Here is a 15,126-nt window from a genome sequence, read left to right as displayed (position 1 = left end):
CATCATGTCAAATATGTGTGAAAGAAGCAACGTGAGTCAGGATACCTCCTCGAACAAAACCGTTGGTCGCTATGGCCGAGGTGGAACACCCGGTGATGGAGGTCACGATGGTCGCCATGGCGATAATGATGCAGGAGCACACTGCAAGAAAACAAAAGGTATAAAGTCAAACTAGCATCTTGAGGGAGAGCCCTTTGGAAAAAAAAGTTTGAAATTTTTTTGATTTTTCAAGAGATTTTCAACTGGCTAAATAAATGGAATAAGATTGTGTTTTTAACTGGAGTATATACATATTATGGACAAAAGTATTTGGACACCGTACATCTCCAGCCATATGTGGTTCTTCCCCAAACTGTTACTACAAACTTGGAGGTACACTATTGTGTTGGATGTGTTTGGATGCGTTGGAATTAAATTTTCCATTCACTCGAACTAGGAGATCCAAACCTGTTCCAGCATGACAATGCCTCTGTGCACAAAACAAACTCCATGAAGATCTGCTTAACATGGGATGGAGTGGCCCGTTATAAAACTCTGACCTCAAGCCTACTGGACACCTTTGGGATGATTTGGAACACTTTACCCCAGGTCTCCTCGGAGTCTAAATCTGGAATGGGATGTTCAAAAAGGACACACTGTTCTTATGCCCAGGTGTCCACAAACCTTTGTCCATACAGTATATAAAACAGACTAATACAAGTACAACCCTCAAATCATGATCTAGATCTTCAATGGGAATTGGGCCTGTGTTAGCGTTTTTTGTTCCTGCTCTCCATCAAACACATTTGCACAGCGTCTGATGAGTCACACCTTCCAAGAGTCAGCGCTTGGAACGATTTCTGGAAAACGGCTTTGTGTTTTGACATTCAGCTGCAGGTTCCACCTTGCAGCGCCGTTCAGCGCGGGAATGTTGAACGGACACAGGGTGATGGAAGGCCGTGGAGGTCGTGTGAATTAAGACGTGAATCTAATTCACATAGGCTGCACGGAGACAGCGAGAACCTACCAATTCCAGCCTGGCCCACGATCCATGTCATGCGGATGAAGAGCATCACACCCCAAATGTTCAACATGCAGCGGACCTGCGTAGAGGAAGGATGGCGGTTAGGTTTTGATGCAGATAACCGAGCAAAGCCCCAAAGCCCCCCAAAAATCTGTCATTTACACTCCACACTGCTGTGTGAGGTGTTAGGCTTAAAATGGAATGATGGCGAATATCAGATAATGACATGAACACCCTGTGATGCACCGAATGCTTTTTTTTTTGCTTTTTTTCCATCACCTTGTTCTGGTATATGGCTTTTGTGTTCGAGTGAGTAGGTGGAAATGAATATGATGAGTATTTTTAGCACGAGGAAGCACGGCCTGGACGTGTGCCCCCCCCAAAAAAAAAAAAAGTGACAAAGCCCAGAGATTATTCTTGCACTAAGAGCTTTAACTGAAAGCATACTCTCCTCTCTCGTTCATAAACAAAGGATTTTTTCAAAGCAGGGCTACTTAGACTGCTTTCAAACCTATTAATCGCTTTTCCATGTGGAATTTATTTTATTTCTTTCGTTGCCATTTGGTTTGTTTTAGTTCCACTGTAGTCAGAATTAAACACTGGCTGTGGGAATATGTGGCGGTGAACATGTGCTCATAAAACACTATCCCTTGCCATTAATAGTGCAAAAGAACGTATCAACGAACAAACCTTTGCCAAGTGCACATAAAATCAAATAGCTAATAATAACTACATGACGAAATTATCTAGATTCAAATATCCGTCTCGCATGCTCAAAAAAATATAAAAACATTTTATATTATTTTATATATTTTCATTGTTGACTCGATTCAGGGTCAAATCTCGTTTTTAGTCTACCACCCCCCTTAAGGTACCAAAACAAATGGCGTGTGGAGATTCCCAAAAAGCGCCACCTTGCTGAACGATTAGAGTCTAAAATAACAATAACGCAAACCTCTAGCATCAGCTCTGGGCAAGATGGAACAAGTGGGACTAATGAGCTGTACAGTTCCCACCATGGGCTCGTAAATCCGGAGTGGAGTGCGACTCGTGCTCGTTCATATCTCCTGCTTCGAAATGAGCAGCGGTGAGAGCTGATCTACACCTACACACGATCTAGGATACTTCTATCGAGAGAGTGAAATACACCAATCAGGCATAACTTTTTGACCACCTGCCTAACAGTGTGTTGTTAAAACAGTTCTGACCCGTCGATCATTAACAGCATTAACGTCTTCAGCTATTTGAGCTACAGGAGCTCGTCTGTTGGATCGGACCACACGGACCAGCTTTCGCCATGTGCATTAATGACAACATGTTCACTTGCTGCCTAATAAATCCCACCCACTAACATGTGCTATGATGATGAGATAGTAGTAAAGTTTTTTTTATTTCACCGCTCATAATGTTATGATGTCATGCCTGACCGATGTATACTGACAAAACATGAAGCACACAAGTAGACTTTGAAAAGAAAAGCGATCAAAACATCAAAGCCTTTTTTTTCAGCTCTTGATTTTTGTTTTGCTTTGTTTTTTTCGTTTTTTTTACAGACTCTTGGAAGATAATATATAAAGCCATTTACCAGCACTCCTTTGACCCATCCAAATTTCACAACTCCTTTGGGCTCGGTTGCCTCTTTGGCTGCAGCCTCTTCAGCAGGAGTCAGCTCGTCGCCGTTGGCAAATCCATCCTCAAACGGCTCCTGAAACAAGAGGGGGGCGGGGGGTATTATTAACTACGAGGCATAAGATATGAGCTTACAACTACACTGATAGAGGAGGCATAGGTAGCATTATAAACTAGCATTATGCAGTGGAGTTTGGTACACGTCATAACTGGAACTTGTGGGACCCTTTTGAAAAATTTGCAGGAAAAGAAAGGCCATTTGGTTTATCATTAAAGTGTATGAGATGCCGTTTGCATGATTGGGGTTTACAACAAGTGGGTTACATGATTCATCCGTTAATATGTTAATAAAGAGCACCAACTAAGATCAATTAAATATTTTTTTTATCTGTGTAGCACGTTCAAGATGAAGTAATTATAAAGTTATACAATGTACAAGTTTAGTGCCTATAAGTTTGTTTGTTATAACTTTATTTATAAGTTTACTCCTAATGGAGAGCCAGTGGCATTAAGGGTCAAGGAAAAACTCCGAGATGGCATGAGGTTTCGCCAAATTGTCCGTTCATCATTGTTGGGGTGTGCCTTTCAGTGATCTGCGCTTAATGCTAAACTGTTCATGCAAACTTTAGTCCTAAGCCATTGTATTTATTAGAATACATCACAGGGTGATGTGAACGATACTGACTAGAGGTCGAATGATTAGTTGGTTTTGCCGATTAATCAGCATTGATAGTCGATTGCTGGAACTATGGGCAAAAAATCCATACCAATAGTTTTTCCGGGCTGCCATATAGAATACGAGAGCGGCCTCTAGTGGTGAATCTCTGAAACCATGTGCCGTAAAAAAAAAAAAAACGTCTTTTTTTTTGTTGTTGTTGTTGTAAATGCATAAGGAAATTACCAATTCATTGTATATTTTTTTTATTTGAACGAGCTTGTGGTCACTGGGGTGGGGGAAACCATACTCATAACCATATCAAGCATATTCCCCAGATCGGATTAAGCCTACTCTTATACCAAAAGATATTTTATTGAAGGATTCCCACCGAGACGGGAATTCAGCTCACAAAAAAAAATTGGTTGGGTTTAAATACAGCCCATAATATAACTACTGTCAAACTCGTTCCCAAAAATAACCTCGAAATTCTTCTCATTCTCTCGCTGCTTCCTCTGTCTCATTCCTTCCACCCGTTGCCACTTCTGTCCAACACGCGCACCCACACACCCACACACCCACACACACACACACACACACACACACACGGCAATATCTGTCCTTGGATCTGCGGAAGGTCAAACACAGGAAGACTCCCTCCTGTGTAGGGACAATGCTTTGACGTCGGCTGCTGAGCTTCCAGTCCCTTTGGGGGCACTACAGTATGCAAGTCATGATGGCCCTGTGCTCCTCATAAAACAGGTCTCGTAGCAACCACACTGAAGGAGACACTACTTGTACATTTACACCCTGTAAAGCTGAATTTGTTTTGTTGTCTTGTAAAATCCTTGGACAAAAAAACGAGCACTGGACTGACAAAGAAGTCTTATTTATTGGGTTACTGCCACCAGAGCATCATCCCAGAGTAAAAAAAAAAAAAAAAAAAAAAGCAATCTTTTCTCAAAAATTGTTGATTCAGCAGTTTGTGTTATTTCAGAATTTCCATTGACTAAACAAAGAGGTGAATGGAAACATGGCTACTGATTTTTGGATGATGCAAACATGACACAATGGCCTTGAGGATGTATTGGGATTTGTTGCCATGGTTCAATACCAGTGTGCGGTTTAAAGCATTGGTTTTCAACCCGGAGGGTCACCAAAAGCTCTCTCGATTTGTTTTTATTTTTATTATTTATTTATTTTTCATTTATAACATCATGATAAATAATGAAACAAAAATATTTGTTGTTGTGTACAAAAAAAAAAAAAAAAAAAAAAAAGATTCATACTCTGATTAAATGAAATTCATGTTAATGGATTTTAATTTGCTCCCGTTTGTTCAACAGGTAAATAGCGGTCTAAAAAGAAAAGTCTGTCCTTGTGACCCCTTATACGTTTTGAAGTGAAACGTTTTTGTTTAATATTTTACATTAAAATAATAAAATGTTAATTCTACTGTTATTTGTTCAAGTTTATAAAAAAAAAAAAAAATCCTTATGAATAGTTGCAGCTAATTGCATTCTGCCATTTTTGCATTCATCACATGGGGGTTATGATCGTCATTAAAAATCTTCGATGTTAAAATAGGGGTCTCCTGCAAAAAATAGGTTGGGAACCACTGGTGTAAAGGGCAAACCAGAGTGCAACATAACCAAAGCTCCAAAAGTATAGCATAACAGCTCTTTTACAGTCACGCTGATTCACATTAAACACTTAAGCCATTATTAAAACTGATGAAAGCTGTAATTAATTGCACATATGGAGGACCTTTGATAAAAGACACACATTTATTGGATGTGGGTGTTTGAGAAAACATGATCACACTAGACATTCTGAGGTCTGATATTTCTTCGATATAAATCAGGGCTACATATTTTCTTCCGGGTATGCAGGATGCAACGGTCCACATAAACCTTAGCATTCATGAAACAGAAAACACAAAGTGCCAGATCGTCTTTTGCTAATGCTTCTTCTTCATAAGCTGCTGCAAAAATCAATGAACGCGAGACTGGACATCATCGATCCAACGGTTTTATTTGATTGAGCTCACTTTGAACATGTTCAAATCAGATGCACCCAAAAGCCTGGCTTTAGTTTTTTTTCTTTAATCAAAACTGTCTTTTATTTTATAGCCTGAAATCAAAGTGTTAAAGTTTTGTGATGAATCTGGAAAAGGGCTGTGCTTGTATTTTTAAAAAGGCAGCAGGACAAACACAGCTAGCAGACAAAATGGTTTTTCAAAATTCTGGTCTAAATTTACTTGTCATTTTTTCTGGGCTTGACTACAGAGCAGAAATAGAAACTTGATTCAATGCAAGATCGAATCCTTACGCTAGCCCATTTTTTCCTGCTCGGAACACTGCTGCGCTCCACCAACTTCCGGTTTCTGCTCGTATCAAATGCAAAACACTGATGCTTTTTTATTTTGTTTCGTTTTCAAGGCTCTTCTCTGTTCTGGAACCGAAGTGGTGGAATGAACTTCCCCTAGATGTCCAACAGTGGAGTCACTGGCTATCTTTAAGCGACGGGTGAAGATCTACCTCTCCCTGAAGCGGTTAATCTAACACTTCTCCTGGTTTGCTTCGCTTAAAAAAAAAAAATAATAATATTTTGTAAGTTTGTAATCTAGCGTACCAGTGTAGATTTATTTACTGATCGAGAAAAGCACTTTTGTACGTTGCTCTTGACAAGGGCGTCGGCTAAAGGCCGTAAATGTAAACTTTGAGAACAAAATGTTCACTTGCTGCCTAATAAATCCCACCCACTAACAGGGGCCATGATGTAGAAATAATCAGTGTTATTCACTTCACTCTTTATAATGGTATAATATAACAGGCTGCCTGGTCAGTGTAAAACGTCTGCAGCTACAGTGTGCACAAGCTCACCAAAACTGACCAGTTGAAGACCACAAAGACCAGATGATGTCTTTTTGTTAAGGTCAGGTGATGGTGATTTTCCCTTTAGATTACTCTTACCAACTATTTATCAGAAGGAATACTGTTTTCAATCATTGAGAAGAGCGAACAGGTCTGTGGATTGGGGCGTTATGGAAACAAAAGCAGTAATAAATTATAAAGTATGCGGTCTTTGGCATGTGCTCCAGCATTAGGCTGGGGCACTGGGGCGCATCACCACCTGAGCCATCTGTCTACACGAGCTCTGTACCTGCATACATAACGTCATTAACAGCCCTGCCAGGCTCCCCTTACACCAGGGACACTAGACTATTAAGAAGGAGGGAAGCAGAAAGAAAGAGCTGCTTTGTTATGGCTTTGGAGCCTGTCAGCACTCTGCCATGGTACCAGGTGAGGAGGGGAAAGCAGCAGCAGCAGCACTGTACAACATGGGCAACAGACTTAGAAAGACCTGAAGGTGAAACTTTGGCTGGAGGTTGTATCCAACTGCAGAATGTCGAGTGAAAATAAGTAGTCTGTGGGGATCTCGGTACAATCTTCCAGGAATTAAGTAGCAGTTAATTAGAGAAGGCTAGGCCTCTCTACATTGGGAATAATATTTACGCACATGCAACATGACTGAGAAGAACACACAAGTGTGCCTTTGTGAAAGCTTAAAGCTTTTGCACTATGCCTGGGCCGAAGATTTAAACTAGTGTCTGTTTTCAGATGAAAAAGTACATGATTGTATCTTCTGGGTAAATCCTGTAGTGTGGGTATTGATTGCTGGTATATAATCATGGGCAAATTTAAGTGCACAAATCAGTCACATTTCAAGATCAATAAATTCTGCATTCTGGAAAGAAGGCGAACATGAGAATATGTAAGATAGAGGTCGACTGATTCATTGTTTTGCCAAATAGTTGATTTACTGTTGGTAAAAATCCACACCGATTCCTGGGTAGTGTCGGTTGATGGAGCGTCCGAGAACGGCCTGTAGAGACGAATCACTAATGCCACAGGCTGTTTGTTTTACATGCAAAACTGCGCGCTGCACAGAGAGAACGCAGTGCATGGAGAGCACTATATTATATTTATTAATCATCATTTATAAGTTAGTCTTCCTATAATTCGATTGATTAATACTGACTTGGTCATGGCATGGTTCACCCAGGGCTTCATTCAAGCTAGAACCGCCATTTTCGGTTGATGGAATCTACTTATCACCAACATAGAGATCAGCATCAGTTCAACAGCAAGCAGAACATTTAAACAGAAATAAATAATGGAAGAAGCTCCAGACTCAAACTCGCCTCAGCACCTGTGGCCTTATGTGCATAATATCTTTAAAAAGAAGATTTTAGGTTCATAATAATTTATTAGATAGCGTGTTTAACTCCTTAACTTCATTCCATTAATAGATCGGTGTTCTGAGAGCGAGAGAATGGTCCTACACTCACCAGGATGGAACAGCTTTATTATACACAAGAATGCACTATACTGTACATCACAGTGTGAACATTTCTCTCATATTGCACAAGTCCAGCATATTCTACCAGACGCCACAGCCAGGCATTTCAGCAATCACGCCAAGTGTTAACGAGCATAAGCACAAGTGTTACTGAGGCTCACACGCTATAGCAGAGGCTACACATAGACCGAAGACTGAAATACAACGGCTTCACGCGTAGTGTGGCATTGACTGGCAGTGTCTTGAGAGATCACAGTAATCTGCTGTGCATCATGAATAGCTAGGTGGGGGAAAAAAGTGGGAACTTCAAGGAAAAAAAAAAAAAAAAAAGAAGAAGAACCAAGCAGTCAATTCTGCTCTTATGTAATGATCATAAAAGAAGTTAAATCTGAAGGTGTTCAGCAGGACGACTGATGGCACTAATGAATGGCACATGTTCTGAACGAACAAGAAGAATTATCACTTTACCAAAACATAAGAGTCAACAACTGTGATGTAACCTGCGTTTGCTCTCTTATTATTCACCTCTTTTCTCAGCAGGTAATGAGTGGTAGCTGAAAGCTATTTTTTGACAAAAAGATGACAAAATCTGACTCTATAACAACTCACAAAATCTGTGCCTATATCACCGGGTCACTTTTCTGAGATTGAAAGAGAAAAATAATATATAAAATATAAAATATATATATATATATACACACACACACACACATATATATATATATACATATCCTAACAGTTTAATGTATATAAATGGTGTGTGTGTGTGTGTGTGTGTGTGTGTGTGTGTGTGTGTGTGTGTGTGTGTGAGCTTCAATAGCTCAATTGCTATTGAATTTGTTATGGGAACCTATAATACAGACTAAACACGTGAAAGCTACAAATGAAGAGGATGTAAAGCAGAAGGCAAAGGAGTCGCAGAAGATTAGCGGAATTTGCTGGTCTATCTGATCAAAGATGTACGATTAATAAAATAAAACTCTGCTGGAAAGGTCACAAATAAGCACAAGTTTTCTCACTATTTCTCACTATTTTGAAAGAGCTCACCAATAGTTATATGGGATTTCCGAAACCATTTATTATCCTAAAAAGCAGCTCTGGAATGAGACGATTCTTTAATATAGTTTATCATTTACAGTTAACTTTTTTCAAGTCAATCAAACTTTGCTTGTCAATTAAAAAAATTATTCATAAATAAATAAATAATATAGGTAACAATTCAATGGATATTCTGTCAAACTTTTCCAGCCTTTAGACATTCTAAGCTCCAGGTTTAACCTGAAAACTTTGTAAAAAAAAAAAATATTTATTCTAGTTTTCATTTAATTCACCTTCATTTAATTGTGAAACCTGGACCTTTTGTGCCTCACTGATAATCATACAACATCCACCTTTTACCTGAAACTCCTCAAGGGTTTTATATTTGCCAGGCACTTGCCACGTGTTGTGGTTTGTTCAGGTTATTACACTGTTGACTTTTCCTCTCCACAATACTGATTAAAACACATTTCTCTTAACTGCGTTCTGTGAATTACGCATGAATTTATCTCCAGGTTTGTTTAAATAACACTGTGGCTTAAAAACCCTCCCGAAAACATGGAATGACTCCTGTTACCAACTACCACAAGTAGTTTACTTGCACCTTGGCTCATTTAAGGTCGTAAAGAAGTCACACTGCCATCAATCACCAAATTACAGCTATACTTGAAAAGGGGGGGTGTCGGGCCTGTTTACACTGTGAGATGCAAGAATTTTGGTCAAACAGCAGCTGCTTGAGCTTTAATCTATTAGAAGCGGGGAACAACATCTGGAATAAGATTTTCATAAGCAGGTGACGGCCATGTCTCCACATACGTTGAGGCACATCTGGCTTCCTTTTATAATATAAGGCTGGTATACCAAGTTGTACTCTGGTAACAGTGTGTGGTGCCCCGATGTGGAACTGAAAACCAGTGCATTAAAAAAATGTAGATCCAGCAAAGAGCAAGCAATCATGCTTAATGCACAAGACAACTTTCACATTAGTCTCAATGCGACGTGTCTGATGAATGAGAGCGTAACAGGGGACCAAGCTAAAAAAAAAAAAAAAAGCCTTGGGACCGATCAGAACAGTGTGTAGCAGTCTATTATACTACTCACATTCCTTTTACTTTTAATATCACGCTCCGTGCCATTTACATTGCCTGTAGGCTCGTGAAAAAGAGGAACTGGTATAAGATTTAGTGAATACAAGTGCTGACTGTAATGTCACTGCACGATATAAACCAGAGAGACCTCTCTTTCAGGCACAGGCACGGAGTACGTGTTCTCTGAACGACTAAAGAGCACACCTTACTGAGGCAAACTCCTGCACAAAGGAAATGAGTTTTCGTCTTTATAAAAAGCGGTTCAGCATTTACCCACAGGATGTTTAAGAGATTAGCACAAACAACTAGTCAGCTGGGTCTGTGAAGCATAAAATCATTGGTACTTTTTGTTTTTCTTTTTAAAACCCATAATCGGTCTGATGTTCATAATGCTTCAAAACATTGAAAAGTTTATGAACTAAATCTGAATGATGGTTTTTTAATACTCGTAATCAGTGGCCGCATACATTTCAGAAGTCCAGAAGTTGAACAGCAATAGTTTAAATCCACTCTTATACGATTCTAGCGATCCACTCTTAAACGATTTTCACTTTACTGTGAAAAAAGTGTTCATATTTGTGCTAAAAATGCAGCAGCTCTTTTTTTTTACGCATTTCCTCTTATTTCTAAGAATCTAGTTCCGTGTTTAGCATCTGTAAAGGAAGAAGCAAAAGAAAACCAGGTTTCAGTTTGTCAGCATTTTGTAGCCCACTACTCTTGTTATCTAATCTATGTTTCGCTAAATTTTGGAGTGTACTTGTGGAGATATGTACTTGTCAACCTCAAGCGTGTTGGTAAAGTCAGGTACTGATGTAGGTGAGACGGCCAGGGGTTCAGATAGTATTCCAATCCATGTAAAGTATATCTGCATGAAGCTGGTTTAGTGATGAATGTCATGCTGGAACAGGTTTGGGTCTCCTAATTCAAGTGGAAACTGTTACTGTATCCAAAAGACTTCTTTTACAAATCTGTGCCTCCAACTTTGGGACACCTGACTTTTTCCGCCATATGTGGTGTTTCCTGTTGTGGTGTTACCACAATGTGTATATCATTACAGACAAAACTTCAATATTTATATTTTAAATCAGCCTAAACACCCTTCATAGAGTAGACTGAATCACTGCTGCATAGCCTCCTCAGAGAAGAGAAGAGAGACATTTTTTTCTTCTTTCTTTTTCTCTCTCTCTCACACACACACACACACACACACACACACACACACACACACACACACACACACACACACACACACACACGAGTTGTATCTCTGAGCAGCTCCTTCAGTGACAGACTGGTACATCCTAAGTGTCTGAAAGAACGATACTGAAGGGCTTTTCTTCCTGCTATTAGACCTTACAATCAGATCTGCTCCCAGTGAACCAGCCACCACAATGCACACTGTTAATGCATTTTATTGTGCAATAAAAGGAATGAAAAATTTCATGTTATAGCAACTGTGCAATAACAAGGTTTGAACTGTGCAATATTACAATAGTATCACTGTTTTTCTCTTTTGTATTTAGATACTGTACTGCGTATATATATATATATATATATATATATATATATATATATATATATATATATATATATATATATATATATATATATATATATACACATTATATATATATATATATATATATTATATATATATATACATATACACACACACACACACACACACAGTATATATATTTGTACTGTGTTTCTGCTTCATTTGCACATTTTGTTTCTTTGCTGCTGTGACGGAAATTTCCAGAATGTGGGGCAAATAAATGTATGGTTATATGCAACAAAAAGTCGGTTATTATAAAAATACTATAACTGCTCTTTATCATTATGCAAATGATAGAAAGTCTGATTTGCCTTCCTGCATTGTGGAAGTGTGTATTTCGAGCTGTTACGTATCAGTAATGTGTCTGTTTAGAGGTCACTTTCTCTGTTTAGACTCCAAGACAATGTCAGATAAAGTATTAAAAGGGCTGGGCGTTAAAAGGGTTTTCTGCCTGTAAACATGTTACAAGGTCTGAGTAATAACCAGTTTGATGGCCATCTTGATTAGGTTCTGCTTCAGCCTCAACTAAGATCCAACAGAAAATTTACCTCAAACATTAACATCAGTTTGGCTTTTTGGCAATAAAAATAAATGCTGAAAGACAAAATGTGGGTGTATATGAGCGCTTGACCATAAATTGTTCCCTAATACATCAGAAAAAATAAATCCAGCAGAATAACACTTCCGCATTTCACAGCACTGTTGTGTTTGTGGTATGAATTTAGAAGAGTTTTTGATAAAGCGCTCGGATTAGCAAATTAGTAAAAAAAAAAAAAAAGAAAGAAAATTATTGTCTTTCACCTCAATAAAAACAGACGATTAATATTAGATTATTCTGGAGTGCATTGAGGTGCATCCAGTACCACAAAATTAGCACGTTTACCGTAAGCCTTGCCCACTTTCTCATCTACGCATGTGGCGCATTCTTGCTCTCTGTCAGAGAAACTGGAGAATGCTTTGAGTTCATTAATATGAACGTTTGACTAACAGAAGTGTATAATATTTAATATCAGTATAATTTAATATCGGTTAAGTGTATTTATTGGAGGATGTCTCTGATGTACTTGAAGAAAAAAACCTTTACCCCAATTCTCGCTATCCTTCATCATTCTATTCTCAGGCACATTGAAACTTTTCAGCAGATCAACAGTGGAAATGTCGACCATGTGGTCATTAGACAATTGTAAAAGTATTGCATTAAAAAGGTCTGATTTCTTTTCGTATTTTTAACAAAAAGGACGTTTAATAACAAATCGTAGTTCTTCCGGAAAACTCCATTTGGTTTTGCTACTCTGAGATGTTTCAACATGCATCTCAGCAGGAACGGACACAACAACCCAACTTTTCAATTGATTTCAACATTTTGCAACTTTTAATCTGCAGTGGAAATAAAAATGCCGCTCAGTCCTGTTTGGCCGTCTGCAGAAGCTGCTCTGCCAGGTTGCGTTTTATTTCTGACTGCACCAGAGTGAGCGCCAGATTAGTCTCTAAACAGGAAAAGAGCACTTTCACAACTCCGTCGGCAGCAGCCAACAGAAGCCCCTCAGCACATTTTCATAAACATACGAGTGTACGTAAATAGTTCACCTCGGAGAGAAGCATAGGTGGAGAGCGGTTCCTCCCTCAAAACTCAAAGAGGCTTTTGTTCGGAAAAAGCAATTTGGTTTGCGGATTGCACAAGCAGCCAGCGCCTCCTGAAACCCAATTTGTTCACGATAACCTGATATGGGAAGTCAGCGGCCTCGGTCCTCAGCTCTCTGGCTTTAGTCAGGGTTAAGGAAAAGCCACGATTCTGTCCGGGGTTGAGTGCCTCTACACGGGCGAGCTGTTCACAGTATCAGTTGGATCGCACTCGTTTTCTTCCTTCCATCTGTGTGGACATCTGTGGTGCCGTTTTACTCCGATTTACCTTCTTCCTGTGCGTGTTTATTTATTAACACACAAACACAAACACACACACCCCTCTGAAAAAGAAATAAGACCACAAGACTTTACACATCTGTTAACAACCTGTTAGTGGAATATGCCTGAACAAAACAACGGTGTAGATCAGCCGAATACGATAGGATTAATCCGAACGTTAAGCTTTTATCTTTGTTTTTCTTTTAATGCAACAATCATTTCCAGTTCTAACGCACAAGCCGTATTCGTGCGATCATCTTCGCTCGATTAAGGTGGAAGGCATCCGAAACGAACACGATCTCAGGGAATTGCACATCGCTGCCCTCACCAAAACACACTCATGTCCTGTATACATTATGTGTGCGGTTGCTAGGAAAATAGGAATTTCATTGCATGGTGTAACACATGAACCTAAAATAATCCTGCAGCACTACTTGGTTCTGAATCTCACCCCCTGCTGCACTACACACATCGACCAAGGTGCAATGCAAGATTTGTTTTCCTCTGCTTATGATAACAGTCACCTGGAAGCAGGGGTGTAACAGTGCACACATTTACACCAAATGCAATCTTTGATTTACCTTTAGAACATAGTTAAAATCCCAGTTCCCTCACAAACATTAAATGGCGGACCACAAATTTGTCACTCTGACTACTTGATCCATCCCGGAAGTGCGATTTGAACTGCGCACGTAGAAAACAGCTTTTCTCCAAAATGAGAAATTCCTGACAGTTACAGGTACCAAGGGAATAAACGATAGATTAAAAAAAAAAAAAAAAAAAAAAAAAAAAAAAGAAAAAAGTTCATTGCATTAATTAGATTTATTCTATTTTAGTTTTATAAAAATATATTTTTTTCATTTAACTATAGTCGCAAATGTTAATAATAAATAAAATAAAAAAGTAGTAAAAAAAAAAAAAAAAAAAAAAAAGTAAATTTATGTTTTGCATTGCTTCCCCTTAACTGTACCATAATTTAGGCGAAACTGTGACCTAAAAAACCGAGGTACGAATGAATCGAACTGTAAATTCTGTGCACTGTGACACTCCTACCAGAAAGGCTCAAGAACAGCTCATAGTGGAAATGTTGAGTTGTCACAATATGCAAATGTTCTGCATTAGAAAATAATAATAATATTGTAATTACCCAAAATTCTTGTCTCTTAATATTAAGTCTCTGGAAAACAAAACAAGGGACTGGGCCGAATACCAGCGTTTTTAATATTTCACTTGTCCATTAAAAGTGCAATTAAACCTACTACACGGTGTACAGGTTGTATAATTAATTGAAATAACGAATCCTCTATAGCACAATCTTCCATGTTACTGAACACAAATATGGTTCAACCAGCTAGAATAGGAACATAGCAGTAAGCCAGCTAGACATGTACACACACACAGAGAGAGAGAGCACTGGAACCTCTGTATAACCTCGGAGGCCTCACCCATGGCTGCTAGCACAATCTAGCGTGACTGCATTAAGACCGAGCGCATCAGGCAGTCCTGAGGTCACAGCGAACAAAAAGGCAGCAGACACACACACACGTATGTAATCACCCAGCCATGTGTACAAGCAGACAATTTGTGGAAAGTGTGTTTATGTTGGAAAAGAATCATTGTTAACAACAGTCACCTGATGGGCTGCGAATGTCTATAGCATTGTAAAAGGCAGTAGGTGTGTGTGGGGGGGACTTTCTTTCAACCACTCTGGACCATTCCGTCACAGTATACACAATTCTAGAGGTCATTTATTTAAACATGTTTTTTCGAATAAAATTTAATATTTGGAACATTCGCGCATTTTGTATTGTACACAGAAAAATGCTGTAAGAATGGAAATACCGCTTGGGGGTAAAATATCCAAGCAATACGAGCTCATATCTCTTCA

At 38.9% G+C, this 15,126-nt stretch overlaps 1 protein-coding gene across 3 annotated transcripts in view; it reads right to left on the bottom strand.

Annotated features, from left to right (window-relative positions):
* The window catches only part of slc12a2 (solute carrier family 12 member 2), a 58,455-nt gene that overhangs the window by 30,073 nt on the left and 13,256 nt on the right, over positions 1–15,126 (bottom strand). For all 3 annotated transcript variants that reach the window (XM_083568105.1, XM_083568107.1, XM_083568106.1), the window contains exons 2-4: positions 2,589–2,708; positions 1,007–1,082; positions 46–141 (exon numbers count right to left, since the gene is read on the bottom strand). In XM_083568105.1, the coding sequence (XP_083424231.1) occupies positions 46–141; positions 1,007–1,082; positions 2,589–2,708 (292 nt within the window). The remainder of the gene's footprint in view (positions 1–45; positions 142–1,006; positions 1,083–2,588; positions 2,709–15,126) is intronic.

This window comes from Silurus aristotelis (assembly GCF_946808225.1).
Source record: "Silurus aristotelis genome assembly, chromosome: 18".
Classification (NCBI taxonomy): Eukaryota; Metazoa; Chordata; class Actinopteri; order Siluriformes; family Siluridae; genus Silurus; species Silurus aristotelis.
This window is presented reverse-complemented; position numbering and strand designations above follow the sequence as displayed.